The sequence below is a fragment of the Lithobates pipiens genome, unplaced genomic scaffold (genome assembly GCF_037356315.1).
Source record: "Lithobates pipiens isolate NorthernLeopardFrog02 unplaced genomic scaffold, aLitPip1_a1.2 Scaffold_18, whole genome shotgun sequence".
Lineage (NCBI taxonomy): Eukaryota > Metazoa > Chordata > Amphibia > Anura > Ranidae > Lithobates > Lithobates pipiens.
In genome coordinates this window covers 541,935,327-541,955,437 of record NW_027507758.1, presented here as the reverse complement: position 1 = coordinate 541,955,437, position 20,111 = coordinate 541,935,327, and the positions used below count along the sequence as shown (strand labels likewise).

Here is a 20,111-nt window from a genome sequence, read left to right as displayed (position 1 = left end):
GTGGTTGTAAACCCTTACAAACCACTTTGACCTACAGGTAAGCCTAGGTTAAGGCTTACCTGTAGGTCCAAGAAATATCTCCTAAACCTACACGGTTTAGGAGATATTTGGCAAAAGACAGGCACCGTTGTCTATGGCACATGTGCCGTAGACAGCGGTGCGCAGGCGCACTGAGCGCGCCGCTGTTAACGGCAATATGCCGCGAGTGGCGGCTCCCGTGCGCATGTGCGGGAGTGAAGTCATCGTGGCTCCGTCGAATAACAGCGCCGGAGCAGCGAGACCCACCAAGATGATGGAGGCTCCGTACACAAGGGGACAGTGGTGACTTCGCTGGCTCCTGTGTCAGGTAAGTGACACATAATGGACTACTATGCGATAAATAGTAGTCCATTATGCTTTACCTTTGCAGGGAATCAAAGAGGAAGTAAACCCATCAGGGTTTACTTCCTCTTTAAGGCTTCCATCCAGATTAAAAAATATTGCCTAAATTCAAGAGCCAAATGCAGCATCTACTGTATAGATTACAAATTTATTCTTGCATATTTACATTTTTATACAGAGTAATTCTATACCAAACTGTCAAGAATGGGCTCTCAGGAACTGGCAATGGAGAATAACTAAACATGGTAATCTGCATAAAAGGGGCCCATGTGCCAATACCTGGCTACATATGCAATACCTGTGGCTCCCGGGTGCCAAAATATTTGCACATTTTTGCTATATGTCCCAATGCATCCGTGTGAATGAGTCCATAAGGCACTTCTTTTTTAGTATAAATGCAGCGTAAAGGTTCTCCAATAATGCCCTGCTCCCTTGTAAGTCAATAAAAGAAGGAACCCTATTGGATCCCACTCACTAGCTGACCAGTTGTTCCAGGCTGACCAAGCTCCAGGATGCAACAGGGGCTCCCAGGATAAACGAAATCAGAGTCCAAAATACTAATTTGCTACTGCACTAGTAGAGCAGATAGTTTACCTGGTTGATCAAAAGAGGCATGGTGGTTTGCTCCCTTGAGTCATCTCAGTCTGGGTCGAATGTGGTGTCTGAGGAAATAAATCCATTCATCTCTATATAAGGGTGGGGGAGTTTTATTGATAAGATGCTTAAAATAAGAAACCTATCGATGGAAAAATAGGGGAGCAGTTTGGAAGCATGTGTGCTTTAGTCCCTAACAAATAGCATTTTATAATTATTAATATAATCAATAAACTGACCCCCAGCTGATGGCCACGGCGTCTGAAGATAGAAATTCCTGTGGAGTCATCACTGCAAAATAGCTGACATTGACCAGGAGATAGATGCATGTTACTAGTGGTATAGAAATCATCAGAGCTCGCGGGAGACTCACCTAAAACACAAATAGTAATAAAAAATAAAAAAAACATAATCTACTGCTTTCAATATTTGTTTAAATTATTGTGAATTATTACGTATATATTATTAATACACACATATAGATATATATAATGATATGTAGAAGCCTTTGGTCCTTACTTGGATCACCTACTGGCTGAAATGGAAAGAGGTAAGTATGAAACATTCACATGTAACATTTATGTGATTTAAAATAAAATAAAAATTCAGTTTTTTATTTTAAAAAATAAAGTAGGGAATCACTTCCTGATTCCCTACTGCACTTGCGCAAGTCGCACTGGGCAATACAAATAGTCCCTGCTGTCTCTGGGATCCGTGTGTTTCCCAGCAGACAGCGGGGGGGGGGGGGGGCAGGAAGTGGCGTAGATACCCACAGATTCTGGGGATATCTATGCCTGAAAGTGGGTGCAAATACCTGTATTATACAGGTATCTGCACCACTCTCCCCCTGAAAGGTGCCAAATGTGACACCGGAGGGGGAGAGGGTTCCGAAAAGCAGAGGTTCCTTTTTTGTGTGAACCTCCACTTTTGTTACTCCAACACTTCATATTCCTGATACAGTGACCTGGAAAAAGTAGTCATACACCTTGATATTTTCCACATTTTATCATTTTACAACCTTTTGGTAAATGTAAATGTATTATATTGGGATTTTATGTGATACACCAACACAAAGTGGCACATAATTGTGAAGTGGAAGGAAAATTCTAAATCGTTTTCAATTTTTTTATAAATAAATATCTGAAATGTGTGCATTTGTATTCAGCCCCATTTACTCTGATCCCCCTGAATAAAATCAAATGAAAACAATTGCCTTCAGAAATCACCTAATTAGTAAATGGAGTCCTCTTGTGTGTAATTTAAGGTTTTTTAGAGAACCTTAGTGAACAAACAGCATCATGAAGGCCAAGGAACACATACAATGCCAATATATACACTATGATTTTAGTAATAAACTGACCTTTAATAACACATTCTTTCTATTCTATCCCAGAGCAGGAGGTTGCGGGCCACATCAGAGGGCTCTGCAGGCCAAATGTGGCCCCTGGGGCGCTGGTTGGGCACCCCTGGTTTAGATCAAAGCATTATCATGTGTTAGAATGGCCCAGTCAAAGTCCAGACCTAAATCCAATTGACAATCTGTGGAAAGACTTGAAAATTGCTGTTCACAGACGCTTGCCATCCAATCTGACAGAGCTTGAGCTATTTTGCATAGAAGAATGGGCATAAATTTAACTCTAGATGTGCAAAAATGGTAGGGACATCCCCAAAAAGACTTTCAGCTGTAATTGCAGCGAAAGGTGGTTCTACAAAGTATTGACTCGGGGGGGCTGAATACAAATGCACTCCACACTTTTCACATATTTATTTGTTAAAAAATTGAAAAACATTTATAATTTTCCTTCCATTTCACAATTAGTGCCACTTTGTGTTGATTTATCACAGAAAATCCCAACAAAATACATTCACGTTTTTGTTTGTAACATGACAAAATGTGGAAAATGTCAAGGGGTATGAATACTTTTTCAAGGCACGTATGTCCCTGCTGTACCATGTATGAGAAAATATCCTGTTCTCTTTGTTCTCTTTGTATTGCATCCTTTGTGTGAAATCTCTGGTGTCCCTGCTAGTCCTCTTGCTTTCTTATTAAAAACTGACCACACTATACAGGAGAACACACCATGGTCAGTTCTCTAGCTGTGCTGGGAACTCAATGTGCTCTCCACCAATGATCATACTTGTTCTGACATGCCCCCACTGCACAGCCATTCACTGGGAAGCTCAGTGTGCTGCTACTTCTGCTCCCCCAGCTCTTATGCAGCTGAGAACAGAGGGAATGTAATCACTTATAAAAAAAGGGGGGGACTGAAAGTTTTCTATCAAATACTTACTGTAATTTTCCTTTCCTGATGGACTCTATTGCAGTCTATGTGTGGGTTAATCTAGCCCCCTCGTACCTCTTAGGACCCTTCTCCCATAAATCTTTGTGCCATAATTTAGCCTAATCCAGCCACTGAGAGGGAACTCCGGCTGCCATGGAGTCCATCAGGAAAGGAAAATTACGGTAAGTATTTGATAGGAAATTTTCAGTTTCCCTGACAGACTCCATGGCAACCTACGTGTGGGAAATAACTAGCCATACACACCCAGGTGGGCAAAGTGGTAGACAAAAGAAAAAGGTTTAATTGGCATCGCCAGCAGATAAAATATGTAAACCAAAATTTACAGAAGACAAAAAGGCCGGTTTTTCGCAGTAATGCGCCATTAACATGTTAATTGAAGACCACGAGGCCACTTTGCGAATCACTTTTGGAGCAACGTGTCATGATGTAGACACACTTCTGGTCGAGTGAGCGGTCACCCATTTGTGGAGGAGTTAAAGGGGTTGTAAAGGTTTGTTTTTTATTTTCTAAATAGGTTCCTTTAAGCTAGTGCATTGTTGGTTCACTTATCTTTTCCTTCGATTTCCCTTCTAAATGTTTTTTTTCTTTGTTTTCTTTGTCTGAATTTCTCACTTCCTGTTCCTCCTCAGTAAGCTGTTCAGTAAGTTGTTCTGGCTGACTAACCACCGCTCGGATGATGGTGTGAAGTTTACTGAGGAGAAACAGGAAGTGAGAAATTCAGACAAAGAAAAAAAACATTTAGAAGGGAAATCGAAGGAAAAGGTAAGTGAACAAACAATGCACTAGCTTAAAAGAACCTATGTAGAAAATAAAAAATGAACCTTTACAACCTCTTTAAGCCCTTAGCCTTGTAGGCCCACTGAATGGTCTGAACAATCCATGCTGTGAAAGATCTGGTAGAGGCACACAATCCCTTATTCTTCCCATGAAAAAGAACGGATGGTCAGATTGACAGAACAGAGCTGTAGCTTCTAGATACTGTCTCAGAGCTTTCCCAACATCTAGGGGATGAACACTGGAAGTTTCAGTTGATCTGAATGGAAAAGCAATCCTCTGATTATCATTAAAAACAGATGATACTTTGGGGTTTGAACCCAATCAGGGAAAAAGGTTAGAAATGGTTCTGATGTTATGGCCACCAGAAAGGCAACTTTAGAGAGAGATCCTTGATAGAGAACTGATCAGTGTGTTCCATCTCTCTTCCTGAGAAGAAATCCAGGACAAGGGGAAGATCCCACTTAGAAAATCTTGGCTTTCTTGCTCAACTGAAGAACTGAAGAGTAAGAGGGTGTCTAGCCCAGGATAAGCTTGTGATGGCAGAAATTGTAGAGACTTGAACCCGTAACGAGTTGGCTGACAAGGAGAGATCCAAGCCTGATTGTAGGAAGCCCAGGATATCATGTATATTTGGGTTATTGCAAGACCCTGCAGTGGAGGAGGTGTAGTCTGCAAATTTTCTCCATCTCTGCTTCTTCCATCCTGAGCCTCGACAGAAACTGAAGAATGACAAGAACCGGGGGAAAGGCATAGGTCCTGTGCAGTATCTTGTGACCTTGTGTAGTATCTCTCTAGTCTGAAGTTGCATGGGGAGGCAAACAAGTCTACTTCCGGAATGACTCCCAGGAACGGGACCCACTTGAAGACTTCGGGGTGGAGAGCCCACTTATTGTTGTCTGGAGAAACTCACAACAGAAATCTGCCTGCATGTTCTCGACTATGGAAAGATAGAGAGTTGTAAGGGTTGGCCAGGTTCATCTGGGTCCAGGTCATTACCTCCTTCAACAGGGAGAGACTGTGAGTACCTCTCTGTCTCTTGAGACTGCCGTTGTGTTGTCCAGTCTTAGGAGGACTGAGGTTCCCTCTGTTAAGTGGTGAAAGTCCTGTAAAGCACAGAACACTGCCCGGAGTTTCAGAACAATGGAGACAATCTTGTGAGAAGGAAAGCTCCATATGCCTTGGGCTACCTGTCAGGCAGAGAGTGCCCCAGCTGCTGGCATCTGTTGTGATGGTGATCCAAAAAAATAGGCACGATGGAGTGACAGTTGAGGAGGTTCCTCTGCTGCAACCACCTAGGAAGGCTCTCCCACATGGACGAGGTTATTCGGATGGAATGATCCCGGAGCTCTGGGTTTCACTGCTGTAGGAAGTCCTTCTGGAAGGGCCGCATTTTCCACTGGGCCCAGGAGGACATTACAAGCTGAACTCTGTCCCGAATTACTGGATTTTTTTCCAGGGGCAAGGAGATGGTGCTCTTGAGCGTATCGAATTGAGCCCCCTGAGAAATATCAGGGACTGTGTAGGTTTTAGGTGTCTCTTTTCCAGGTTCAGTAGCCAGCCAAACTCGAGTACAGTGGAGATGACCTGGGATCTGTGGACTAGCAACTGCTCCCTGTCCTGGGATAGCAACAGCAGGTCGTACAGATAATGATACAGACGGAAACCTCTGGTCCTGATCAGTGCCACGACAGCCAACAAGAGTTTTGAAAACACACAAGGCTATGTTGTAAGCATGAAGAGGAGACAGGTGAATTGCAGGTGGACTTGATCTACAGCAAAAAAAAGGAATTTCTGGAACTCTTCTGCTATCGGGACATTAAAATAGGCGTCCTTCAGATTTATGGACATGAGCCAATCGCCTGGCTGGATTGCCTGATTGATTGCGAGTAATGTCTTAATTTTGAATTTAGGAACCGTTCTTCTTCAGAACCATGAAGAGGGGTGAGTAGACCCCTTGAAACCTTTGTCGATTGGAACTGGTGTTGCAGCGCCCTGAGCCACTAGAGAGTCTGCGTAGGAAAGGAGGATTCACTTTTTCTCTTCCGAGTGAGGCAAGGATGTGGGTACGAATCGGAGAGCGGGTGGGCTGCTGAATGTCCAGACATTGCCTGAGGAAACTCTTTTGATGGCCCAATAATCTTCAAACAAGCCTGCCCAGACGTGCTGAAAGTGAAGTAAGCGAACCTCGACTCTCTCTGTCTGGGCAGGCGTAATATCAAAAAGGCTTGGAGGCTTCTAGTCCCCCGGAAAGGTGCTCCCTTTGAAAACGTATGGCCTGAAGGCTGTTTTTTTTCCTGGTCTTCATGAAGTCACAGCCAGGTCTATAGCGGCAAGCGTCCCTTGCACGATCCAATCCTTGCCTGAGCTGTGGTCTTTTCTGGTTTAGCAGGCGACAATCCTGGGGAAGGGATCCTGACTTGCCCCCTGTGGCACGGGTGATGGCACTGTCTAATTTGTTCCCTAAGAGAGACGAACCCTCAAAGGGAATCCTACACTATGCCTGCTTGGAGGCAGGGTCAACTACCCATGGACACAGCCACAAGGCACACTTAGCCGTGATGGATGACAGCATGACCTGTGCCTCCAGGCGAATTATGTCAAGGGAAGCTTCATCCAGAAAAGTCGTGGCCAACCTTAGTTCATGTATAGTTTAACTCCTGGCCATTTCTTCCGAGATGCTCCTTGGGGATGCATCTACGTCATCCGTCCAGGCCTCCATCACTTTAGATAGGGCTGCAAGAGCCAAAGCTGGTTTGCAGGCCATACCCTGTTTCCCCAAAAATAAGACCTAGCGTGATTGTCGGTGATGGCTGCAATATAAGTCCTACTCTCCAAATAAGCCCTACCGTGTTTCCCCGAAAATAAGCCCTACCCTGAAAATAAGACCTACAAGGACTTTAACTAGGGCTTATTTGGGGGGTAGGGCTTATATTGCAGCCATCACTGACAATCACTCTAGGTCTTATTTTCGGGGAAACAGGGTACCTGCTGTAATGTAGATCCACTTGAGGGCGGTATCAATTTTCCTCTGCAGACCATCCCTAAAGGATACAGTATCCTCCAGTGCGAGTGTGACGTGCCTCACCAATCTCATTAGGACTGCATCAGTGACAGAGGCCGACTCCAGATGCTTCACATTCTCACTTCTAAACAGGTACATCTATGAAACTTTTGTTAGCAAGGAATTCTTCGACACCACCCCATTCATCAGTAAATATTACGCCAAGTTCACCCAAGAAGGGGAAGTTTGCGAAATATTTTTTGAGGTGTTTGAAATATTTCCCTCTGTGTGGAGGGTGCCTCTACTGGCTCTTCCCACCTCAAAGCTTCTTTGACTGCCTTAACTAGCTGTGGTACTAAGGCAAATTCAAAACTCACACCGGGGTCATCTACCTCCGCCTCACTGTCTGAGGCTTTAATTGAGGAATGGCTCGGCTGCAATGGACCTGGAGCCTCAAGATCATCCCCAGTAGGAACTGGGACTATGTCGCCAGCAGGGTTGTGGGTATGGTCGGAATCCATTTTACTCAAGGACTCATGGACCACCTTCCTGACCAGTGCTTCCACTCGTTGGTCTCCACCCTCTCTTTCTCTCATGGCTTTTGAAAAGCATGGCTCACAGAGCAACTTGTCTTGAGGGACCTAGGCCCCACATCCCCAACAGGTTTTCCTTTCGGAGCGGCTGGGATGGTGGTGAGAGTGTTGCCCAGATGTGGTATTGGGCTCCTCTCTGTGGTGCCTAAAGCTGGAGGATGATCTATGGCACCTGGAGCTTGGAAACGAGTGACGACATTGAGACCTAGGACAGTCTTTATCTTCGCAGAGCAGGATAGGACAAAGACTGTAAAGACATCAACAGAAATGGATGAGACTCCTGTAACATTCATCAGCCATTAAGCCTGCAACATGAACATTTACCCAGCAAGAAGCAAAAGGGTTTCTGGGGAAAACCGCCATCAAGTTTGCAGTATAACCCAGGGAATGACAGATCTGACAGCTGTTTAAAATTGGCGCCGCTGATGATGTCACCGCGCCCAGCAGCGTGCCTGCGCAGGGAACGGCGCGGCCGAACGCATGCGGGGCTTGCTCCATATTGATGGAACCGCGCATGCGTGAACCAAGCCTCGGTTTCACTCGTAGCTTGCAGATGCACAGACAGGACCCGTCGACTTCCTGAAGCGGTGAGCTGGAGCGCAAATGTGTTCCAGCCGCCATGGCCCTAGACACTGGAGCCTGAGAAGGAAAAGGAAGGGGACACACAACACATAGATACAGTCATAATAATGACTAAATATATACATCACTACCACCATGGCACGATCCCGACCAGACCTGGAACTGGGAGCTACTGCTCGACCCATTGCACGACCGGGGTGTTTACAAGGATTCCCGCTAATAGCTGGGACCTTTGGTCATATTGCCGCTTGCCTGCCAATGGCCAGGTTAGTAAGCTCTTCATGGCATTGCATATTATAGCCCATGGATTGCTGGACTTCAGAGAGGATTGTTTTGAAACCACAGTATCGCCTTCCAACCCTGCCAGGCCTGGATTGTGGGGAAAAAACTTCATAAAAGGTAAGACTTCATCTTGGTCCCAGGAGGAGGACAAAAATGTATGGGATCTTCCTATGACGTATGAGGGAGCGGGATTAACCCACACGTAGGCTGCCATGGAGTTTGTCAGGAAAGGGTATTTCGATTTTTTTTTTTTATATCTTTACAAAGTGTTTTGCCTTTGATTTCTATTTTAAACTGAAAGGGTTGTTTTACAAGGTGATCGTTTACAATCCCTTTAAAGTGGTTAGTAAGTGTTATTTTTGATGATCCGATGATCGGCCAGAAAGTCTGTTATTTTTCAGCTTCTTTCAACAGACCAAGCTGTCCAGCAAATGTGGCAAAGAGTTGGTCAACTTTTATTTATGTAAAACCTTTATCTGAATGACAAAAGAAAACTGTTGTTGTAATACACCTACCAGCTCAAGCTCACTCAGTGGTGAGGGCTTATGTGCTCCATGTTCCATAGGCAACAATAGTGTTGGCTAGTAGCAGTCTCTTCTATTAGGGTGTTGGAAGTCAACATGGTTTAATATCATACTTCTGGTACTCCATTCCCTGGCTGATACAACCAAGCATTTGCTTTCCTGGGGGGCAGTGTGGAATGTGATTTCTCAGCTCTCGGCTCCAGACGATCTATTGCTATAATGCAACCTTGAAAGGGACAATGGCTGCCAGGTTGATTGATGGTTTGAGCTACATAAGATCAAAGACCAAGATATATATGAAGATTTGACCTAGGTTGGACAGTGGCGATTCATGGACAAGCGCTGCCCCCTAGTGGACAATACAGCATGCTTCCTGGATAATGGATAGATATTAGGACTACCTCTTGGCAATATCTATTGGCAAGAGGCAAGTGGGGGTGGCTACGCGTGGGTGTGAATGTTTGAGGAAAAAAGGCACACAAAAGCAATTCATCCCCTTTTCGCTGATGGTTCAAGCCGGGTGGCTGCCTAAGCCACATGGCTATCTCTCTTTACCATCTGAGCCTAGCTGGATACAAAGACTCGCAGAGAGCCTTGTGATAAGTATCCTTGATTCTTGTACTTGATATTCTGATATGATGGGTATTGTTGGCATATGTTTGTAATATCTATTTAGGACTTTCTTGTTAGTGTTTTCCTATTCTCTTGGGAAATAAATAAGATTTTGGTTTTATTAAGCTGTGTGCTTAGTTTTCATAGCTAACCTTGTATTATTGTGATATCAATAGTAACATGTGCCTAGAGTCTTAACAAACTAGCTAACTAGGGGATTAGACAAGTTGAGGTTAATACATAGGTACAATAATATTTATTGTACTATTTACTTCATAGGGGTACAGTGCTAAACTTGGCCAGTGATGAGAATTATGTCACTGTAGTAGTGTGATACACCCTACAAATTCTTTATCGAAACAAGATAAGGTCTGGTGTCACCAGTAACACACCTCCATCCTTGTAATATGCAACAAAAAAAGAAAATTTCGCCCTGGGACTTTAGATGAGGTGAGCACCACTAAGCCAATAAAAGTAACAAGAGTAAATACAGTATATGTTTTTATTCAGTAAAAGTATTACAAGCATTATTGTCATCAGAGAAAGCCACTTAGTACAATGTACATATAACTGGATTGAATAAAATTGGTAGTAATAGTACAATTGTGCATGAACAATAACATAACATATAAACATCAGGTGTACCCAACAGGTTAGGGTAATGTGGTAAAGAAGCACCAGGAACTGGCATGAGTGGAAATAAAGAGGGTGAGAAAAAATATGAAAAAGAAATGAAGTGCAAATATGGGAGAAAGCCAAAGTGATCAGAGACAAGGTGAGCACTTGAGGAAAACCAATGAGTATACAGTGCCTTGCGAAAGTATTCGGCCCCCTTGAACTTTTCAACCTTTTGCCACATATAAAATTTTAATTTTTTGTGAAGAATCACCAACAAGTGGGACACAATTGTGAAGTGGAACGAAATCTATTGGATTTTTGAAACTTTTTAACTAATAAAAAAATGAAAAGTGGGGCGTGCAAAATTATTCGGCCCCCTTGCGTTAATACTTGTAGAGCCACCTTTTGCTGCGATTACAGCTGCAAGTCGCTTGGGGTATGTCTCTATCAGTTTTGCACATCGAGAGACTGAAATTCTTGCCCATTCTTCCTTGCAAAACAGCTCGAGCTCAGTGAGGTTGGATGGAGAGCGTTTGTGAACAGCAGTTTTCAGCTCTTTCCACAGATTCTCGATTGGATTCAGGTCTGGACTTTGACTTGGCCATTCTAACACCTGGATACGTTTATTTGTGAACCATTCTTTTGTAGATTTTGCTGTATGTTTGGGATCATTGTCTTGTTGGAAGATAAATCTCTGTCCCAGTTTCAGGTCTTTTGCAGACTCCAACAGGTTTTCATCCAGAATGGTCCTGTATTTGGCTGCATCCATCTTCCCCTCAATTTTAACCATCTTCCCTGTCCCTGCTGAAGAAAAGCAGGCCCAAACCATGATGCTGCCACCACCATGTTTGACAGTGGGGATGGTGTGTTGAGGGTGATGAGCTGTGTTGCTTTTACGCCAAACATATCGTTTTGCATTGTGGGCAAAAAGTTTGATTTTGGTTTCATCTGACCAGAGCACCTTCTTCCACATGTTTGGTGTGTCTCCCAGGTGGCTTGTGGCAAACTTTAGATGGGACTTTTTATGGATATCTTTGAGAAATGGCTTTCTTCTTGCCACTCTTCCATAAAGGCCAGATTTGTGCAGAGTACGACTGATTGTTGTCCTATGGACAGACTCTCCCACCTCAGCTGTAGTTCTCTGCAGTTCATCCAGAGTGATCATGGGCCTCTTGGCTGCATCTCTGATCAGTCTTCTCCTTGTCTGAGCTGAAAGTTTAGAGGGACGGCCAGGTCTTGGTAGATTTGCAGTGGTCTGATACTCCTTCCATTTCAAAATGATCGCTTGCACAGTGCTCCTTGGGATGTTTAAAGCTTGGGAAATCTTTTTGTATCCAAATCCGGCTTTAAACTTCTCCACAACAGTATTACGGACCTGCCTGGTGTGTTCCTTGGTCTTCATGATGCTCTCTGCGCTTTCAACAGAACCCTGAGACTATCACAGAGCAGGTGCATTTATACAGAGACTTGATTACACACAAGTGAATTCTATTTATCACCATCAGTCATTTAGGACAACATTGGATCATTCAGAGATCCTCGCTGAACTTCTGGAGTGAGTTTGCTGCACTGAAAGTAAAGGGGCCGAATAATTTTGCACGCACCACTTTTCAGTTTTTTATTTGCTAAAAAAGTTTAAAATATCCAATAGATTTCGTTCCACTTCACAATTGTGTCCCACTTGTTGGTGATTCTTCACAAAAAATTTTAATTGTATATCTTTATGTTTGAAGCCTGAAATGTGGCAAAAGGTTGAAAAGTTCAAGGGGGCCGAATACTTTCGCAAGGCACTGTACCTGAGTGAGATAGGTGTATAATTGCATCAGTGGTAGATTCCAGTAAGAGGCATCCACAAGCATGAGTGTTCAGTGAAAGAAAGGCTGCAAATTAATCCATGCAGTGCTAAACCCCAAGTTACATCCAGGAAGGGCTCAATAGGCTCCGCCCCCAACATCATGTGACATCCACTCATGCCAGTTCCTGGTGCTTCTTTACCACTTTAGTCTTATATATTATATATAGAATTGTCCATGTTATTACTCTTGTATTTTACTTATTACTCCAGATTTTCTGACATACACCTTTATGTTTACAGTCAATACTTACCATGGACATAATGAGACCAATAGGGATACACATTTTCCATCCATGCGATGCTTTCCCTCCAATCTGCCCAGTGTGGCCTTTCTCCTGGCTCTGCCTCCTCAGCTCCCTTTGTGATACATTTGCTGCCACTGTCTGGAGGCTTCACATACGTTGGCTCGGCTATGTGTAGTGGTGAGTATGGGGCCTCTACTTATTAGGCCCCCCTCTTACCCTCTACCTTAAAATACCAAATATTTGCCATATACCAAACTGTATCCTTTTACCTTAGGTACAATTCATACACATCTACCCCTGAAGAGCGAGCTGGGACTCGCGAAACATGTCGGGTACACCTGATGTTTGTATGTTATGTGATTGTTCATGCACAATTGTACTATTCAATCCAGTTATATGTACCTTGTACTAAGTGGCTTTCTCTGATGACAATAATGCTTGTAATACTTTTACTGAATAAAAGCATATACTGTATTTACTCTTGTTACTTTTATTGGCTTAGTGGTGCTCACCTCATCTAAAGTCCCAGGGCGAAATTTAATTTTTTTGTTACAAATTCTTTATCAGCACTTTTTAGAGTAGTTCCGTTTTATTCTCCAGAGTTCTCAGAAACAAGAGACTGTTAGAGACAACTGCCAATATTACCAAGAAGCTATCAGGGTTTTAAAAATTGTTGGAAGAACTAAAGGTGCTTCCTTTGCTGAATTCCTTCTGAAAATGCAAGTTGTTTAGCTATTATGCTGAACCACTAGCTTTAACCACTTCCCGACCGGCGCACGCCGATGTACGTCAGCAGAATGGCACGGGCAGGCATATTTGAGTATAGGTACGTCCATTTCTATTTCCTGCCCTGCCATCACATGCGCGCCGCCGACGGCACGCTCACGTGCCGTTCGGGACCCACGTGAGTACGGTCACGGTTCCCGTGGACTCGATCGCCATGGGGATACCCGCGATCGTCTCACGGGGAGGCTGAATGGGGAGATGCCGTTGTAAACAGCATCTCCCCATTCTGCCTAGCAACAAGTGACACTGATCTCTGCTCCATGTGATTGGAGCAGAGATCAGTGTTCACTAACACAAAGCTCAGCCCCCCACAGTTAGTAACACGCCCCTAGGAACACTTAACCCCTACACTGCCACCCCCTGGTTAACCCCTTCACTGCCAGTGTCATTTACACAGGAATCGGTGCATTTGTATAGCACTGATTGCTGTATAAAGGACAATGGTCCCAAAAATGTGTAAAAAATGTCCGATGTGTCCGCCATAATGTCGCAGTCACAATAAAAAATCGCTGATCGCCGCCATTACTAGTAAAAAAAAAAAATTTTTTAATAAAAATGTCCTAAAACTATCCCCTATTTTGTAAACGCTATAACTTTTGCGCCAACCCAATCAATAATCGCTTATTGCGATTTTTTTTTTACCAAAAATATGTAGAAGAATACCTATTGGCCTAAACTGAGGGAAAAAAATATTTTTTTATAGATTTTTGGGGGATATTTATTATAACAAAAAGTAAAAAATAATGCGTTTTTTTCAAAATTGTCGCTCTATTTTTGTTTATAGCGCAAAAAATTAAAACCGCAGGGGTGATCAAATACTACAAAAAGAAAGCTCTATTTGTAGGAAAAAAAGAACATCAATTTTGTTAGGGAGCCACATCGCACGACCGTGCAATTGTCAGTTAAAGCGAACGCAGTGCCGAATCGCAAAAAGTGGTCTGGTCTTAAGCCAGCAAAATGGTCCAGTCTGAAAGTGGTTAATATTAGTTAATGGGTCTAGAAAAGTGGTTCTCAACGCCTGCACCTACAATGCAAGTTTGGCAAATAACTCCACATATGTGCAGTTAAAAGTGTCTCATGAATGCAGACTCACTACCTCTGTTGATATCCATAATATAAAAATGCTAAACAGCGCTTGCTTCACCTATTGTAGTGCTAAATATCTATATCTTAATCCTCCGTGTCTATATCTGGATCATTATAGTAACAAAAGCCAATTAGTGCTTGATATCACAGTGAACAAAGTAATTATTAGATGATGAAATGAACATATAAAGTGCATAAATGAATAACTAAATGAACCAATTCTATATGAGTGATAATTTTAGCCAACAATCTATAAAATGTTAAAGTGACATTTACAGTGCATAAGAGAGAGATATCTGTGCAAAACAAAGTATTTTCTTTTTTTTTTTAAGTGCTGTTGTGCTTCGTGTTCCAATGCGTCTGTGCATCCACCTTGTGGGGGGCTGTGAATACTCCACACTCACCAGATACATTGGACCTACCTTATAGTAAAAGGAGTCTGCTGTGCTTGTAGGCCTTTAGGGGGACCTGTCCCACTGCGGTATCTTCTGGGTACTCCCACTGGTGTTGGTTACCTCCAGTTATGACTCCAACTCTCCAGGACCAGAATGTGTAGGTGTGTGATATATGGAGGGAAAACTCCTCATAGTGTAAAATCCTCAAAAAATGTATTGAATATAGGCATCTTACATATTAAAAATCCATTAAAATTTAATAGTCATATGTAACCCGACTGGACGTCACTGAACACACAAACGGCCCTACACTAGAAAGTGATCGCTGCCTATGGTATGGTGTGTGTTCCACTGTCTGGGCTGGTAGTATGTAACCCGACGGGTTACATACTGCTTTTGATAACGTCGCACATAGATGATGAAATGCGTCAAGCTTAATCCCTCACGCGTCACTACCGGCCCAGACAGTGGAACGCACGCCATACCATAGGCAGCGACCACTATCTACACTAGTATAGGGCTGTTTGTGTGTTCATTGATGTCCAGTTGGGTTACATATGACTATTCAATTTTGATGGATTTTTAACATGTAAGATGCCGATATTTAATAATTTTTTGAGGACTTTACAATATGAGGAGTTTTCTCTCCATATATCGCACACTTGCACATTCTGGTCCCGGAGCGTTGGAGTCATAACTGGAGGTAACTAACACCAGTGGGAGTAACCAGAGGAGACCACAGTGGGACAGGTCCCCCTAAAGACCTACAAGCACAGCACACTCCTTTTACTATAGGGTAGAGGAGTCTAACCTCTCTGTGAGTGTGGAGTATTCACAGCCCCCACGAGGTGGATGCACAGACATCATTGGAACACAGAGCACATTAGCACTTTAAAGAAAAGACTTTGTTTTGCCCAGATATCACTCTTATGCACTATAAATGTCACTTTAAAATCTTATAGATTGTTGGATAAAATTACCACTCATATAAAATTGGTTAATTTGGTTTTTTTTTTTTTTTTTTAAATCATTTTTATTAAGTTTTTGAATTCCATGTGATACAAAGAAACAATAAAAGGAAAAGAAAAAAAAAAATAAACCATTATAAATGACAGTGATCTGTGGTTGTTATTACATATCGATAACTAGTACTAATCAAAGTAAATCAAAGAAATCAATCTAGAAAGATCAATCAAAAGAAAAGGAAAAACAAAGAGAGAAAAATAAAAGGAATAATCAGACCAATGTAATTCAAGGAGATCACCAACTATTATAAAACATTATAGAAATTCGCTTACAAGTAACAGCACATTTTCTGTCTACTGGCTTTTCTCATGAATCCATAAGTATGAACTCGAACAGTCACATTTAAGGATCAACCTGGAATTCTATTCGGTCAGCATCCCTTAGATTACTTGGACCTCTGTGTGGCTCCCTCTGCACCCCAAATTGGGATCACGCTGTGACAGAGGGGCCACCCAGAGTAGAGTTAAATGACATTAAATGGGTCGTAGAGTGGTGGTCGTTCGATTTGGGATCTGTTCAAGGTATCTTGCTGCTACTTAAAGTAGTGATTATTTCTTATACCACTCTGTCCAACATTTCCACTGTAAATCAAATTTTTTGCCACAAGATTTCCTGAGAGCTAGTAATCGTTCATAATGATAGTTTAAATTTATTTGAACTAGGACTTCTGATGGATTTGGGGATAGTACACTTTTCCAATGTCGGGCTATAACCAACTTGGCCGTGATAAGGAAGTGTGTCACTACTATGCGGAACTCGGGTGGGTAATTATCAATACCTATATGGAGAATTGCTAAAGCCGGATTAGGGGGCTGTAGTACCCCTGTAATTTCCGCAAGTATACTAAATAATTTCCTCCAGTAACTAGAGACGTTTTTGCAGTGCCAAAATATATGTAGTATGGTGCCTACGTTGCCGCAGTCTCTCCAACATAGAGACGAGTGAGTTGAGAACATTCTGGCTAATTGGTGGGGGGTTCTATACCATTTATGTAAGATCTTCTGTGTGAGTTCCCAATGGCTAACACAGCGTGAGGCCTTATAGTTATATCTGAGGGCAGAGCTCCATTGACTAATGTCATAGCTCTGGTGTAAGTCGTTCTCCCAAGTAAGCATAGAAGGAGATTTAGTTAGAAGTTGTTTGTGTTGTAAAGTGTTATATAGAAGGGATATACCTCTATCTCTGGAGTTATGAGAAACATAATATTGCCATATAAGTGTTTGAATTTCAATGGTTGGTGGTGGGGATCTCGATAGGAATGATGATACCTGGTTGTATAGAAATTTGCCGGTTTGGGGCAGGTTGAAGTCGATTCTCAAGGATTCAAATGATTTTAGTGTTCCCTGGTTGTATAGCTCATCTACCCATGCTATTCCGGAGTTTTCCCACGTGGCGATGTTACTGTACGGTAGTAGTATAGTTAAAGTTTGAATCGGGAGTCTAACATTAGTGGAAGGCTTCCCCATCAGTTGCTGTTGACAGAGGTGTCTCCAGGCTGTTATGGTCGCTACGATAGGAGGAGAGAAATGTGTCAAGGGTCTGAGTTTCCAAGCGTCTGCTAGAAGAAGGAGACTAATAGGGTGGGTGTTTGTAATAGACGCCTCAATGTCTACCCATAGTTGTTCAGGGTTGGGGAGGAACCAAAGTTTCGCCTGTGCTAATATAGCCGCCCAATAGTAATCTTTAATGTCAGGGAGGCCCATGCCTCCAGCTTTCCTATGTTTTATAATTTTGTGGATTGGGCATCTGGCTCTCTTGCCTTGCCAGATGTACTGTTTAAGGAGTTTTGTTAATTCATGGAAATGTGAGGCTTTATATGGTATTGGGAGAGTTCTAAATATGTAGAGAATTTTTGGCAGAATTAACATTTTATATGATGCTATTCTACCTGCCCATGACAATTCAGTGCGTGAAATTTTGGAAAGGGTTAATTTAACGTCTTGTAAAAGAGATTTCATATTGACATCTGCTAACTGGGATAGATTTGCTGTTAATAGGATGCCAAGGTAGGGGATCTGTGTAGAAGTCCATATATAGGGGTACATTTTTTTCAGATGAGAGCTCGTGTGAGGGTTTAGACCTAGATCTAGTATAAGGGATTTGGTAAAATTTACCTTGTAAAAGGATATCTGTCCAAAAGCTTCTAAGATAGCATGTGTAAACGGGAGGGATACTACTGGATTCGATAAAAACAAGATGATATCATCTGCGAATAAGTTCACTATGTGTTCCCTTCGTTTAGTTTTTAGTCCTGAAATTTGTGGGTGGGTTCGGATGGCCTCCGCCAGGGGTTCTATCATCAGATTAAAAATTAGCGGTGATAAAGGGCACCCCTGACGGGTACCATTCGATATGTTGAAGGATTTGGACAAGAGCCCCATGGTAAAGACTTGGGCAGAGGGATTGGAGTAGAGCGCCAAAATGGCTGACAAGGCTTCGTTTTGAAAGCCAAATTTACGTAGAGTCGCTTCCATATATTCCCATTGGACCCTATCGAACGCCTTCTCTGCATCTATTGAAAGAAGCAGAGAAGGCGTTCCCCGAGCTCTAGCTTGGTGGATGATATTCAATAGACGTCGTGTAGCGTCTGAGGCTTGCCTCCCCTTCATGAATCCGGTTTGGTCCGGACCCACCAAGGTAGGCATAATATCGTAAATTCTGTTTGCTATCACTTTCACATATAATTTAACGTCTCCGTTGAGAAGAGAAATAGGGCGGAAGTTGGCAGGGGTATCTGAGGATTTCCCTGGTTTGGGTAATGTAATGACATAGGCCTTTAGCATTTCAATAGGGAAAGATCCGGTTTTCCTAGCTATATTGAATATGGATATTAAGTGTGGAGATAGTATGGTACTGAAATGTTTATAGTAGGCATTGGAGAGGCCATCTGGGCCTGGGGATTTTCCCAGAGGCAGTGATCGAATTGCTTTCTCTACTTCCGTTGGGGTGAATGGGGTTTCCAACTCCTGGAGTTGTGTTTGTGATAATGAGGGTAGTCGGATTTTGGCTAAGAAGGAATCTATACTCTCTTTTGTAGGTGTATTCGTGTTTGGGTCCAGGTGTAAGTTATAAAGGGAAGCATAATAATCTGCAAATGCATCCGCAATTGCCTGAGGATGTTCTATCTTTGCCGAGGTCGTGGGGTGGAGCAGGTATGGGATCGAGGTTTTGAAGCGTTTATCCTTTAACCGGTTGGCCAGAAGCTTCCCCGCTCTATTGTAATTCCCATAATAGTTTATTTTGAGTCTTTTCATGGCTTGTTCGTGTTGAGCACAGTACCATTCCCTTATTTTGTATCTCACATGAAATAGTTTATCGGCTAGGTCTGGGGAAGGGTTAGATTGATTTGTTTGTTCTAAAGAGCGGAGTTCATTTAATAGATCGTTTAGTGTAGCAGATCGAGATTTAAGAATTTTGGAATTGAGTTTTATCAGGACTCCTCTTATAAAAGCCTTATGGGCATTCCAGTTGGTGAAGGGACTAGTATACTCAGGGTCATTAAATCTAAAGTACTCTTCCAAATGTTGGGAAATTTCTAATTGGAGTTTTGGGTCTTGCAATATCGACTCATTATTCCTCCAAATACGAGACGAAACTTGGGATCTGGTCCCTGCAATGCAAATCAACACAGGGGCATGGTCTGACCAAGTGATATCTAGAATAGAAGATTTTGTGACCCTGTGGAGCAACTCCCCATCAGTAATAAACATATCTAATCTGGAGTAGGAATTGAATCTTGGTGAATAGTATGTATACGATCTCTCGTTTGCATTAAGGCAACGCCAGGCATCATATAGTCCTTCCTGTAGTAGGAGTTCGCGGAATTTGGGAAAGTGGTTCCTGACTCCAGATGAGGTATCTAAATCTTTATCGAGAATCATATTAAAGTCCCCACAAATCAGTAAACTTCCAACTCGCATCGACTCCATCCGCTTAACAACTTTCTTAAGGAACCTCAGTTGGTGCGAGTTGGGAGCATATATGCAAGCTAAAGTAATAGGGATCTTATTGACATTACAAACCAATATAATGAACCTGCCATCGGGATCGATAAAGGAATCTTTAAGGTCAAAGTTCACTGAATCTTTCACGGCTATCATGACTCCTCTTTTCTTTGCCGCTATGGAGGAGCGGAAGATGGACGGAAAGTTCTGGTGTGTGCAAAGCGGCGTGAACAGTTTGTGGAAGTGGGTTTCTTGCACTGCCAGGATGTCAGCTTTCTGCTTGATTGCTTCAGTCCAGAGGGATCGTCTTTTAGCAGAATGGTTAAGTCCGCGCGCGTTAAGCGATAAAATATTGATATTCATGGGTTCAAATTAAAGAGCGATATATAATCCCGTAGTTACGTAAGAAGTGGTTTACGGTCCAGGACATATCGTGTTTTGTATAGGTGTAGTATCTTGGGCCCAAATTGCGAGGTAGAACTATAACAATTATTGTGCAGCATCTGT

The 20,111-nt window shown here is 42.7% G+C and overlaps 1 protein-coding gene across 1 annotated transcript in view; it reads right to left on the bottom strand.

The window, feature by feature from the left end:
• LOC143988918 (b(0,+)-type amino acid transporter 1-like) overlaps positions 1 to 20,111 on the bottom strand; it is a 49,806-nt gene that overhangs the window by 25,635 nt on the left and 4,060 nt on the right. Inside the window, exon 2 of the mRNA XM_077488845.1 lies at positions 1,215 to 1,348. Coding sequence (XP_077344971.1) covers positions 1,215 to 1,348 — 134 coding nt within the window. The remainder of the gene's footprint in view (positions 1 to 1,214; positions 1,349 to 20,111) is intronic.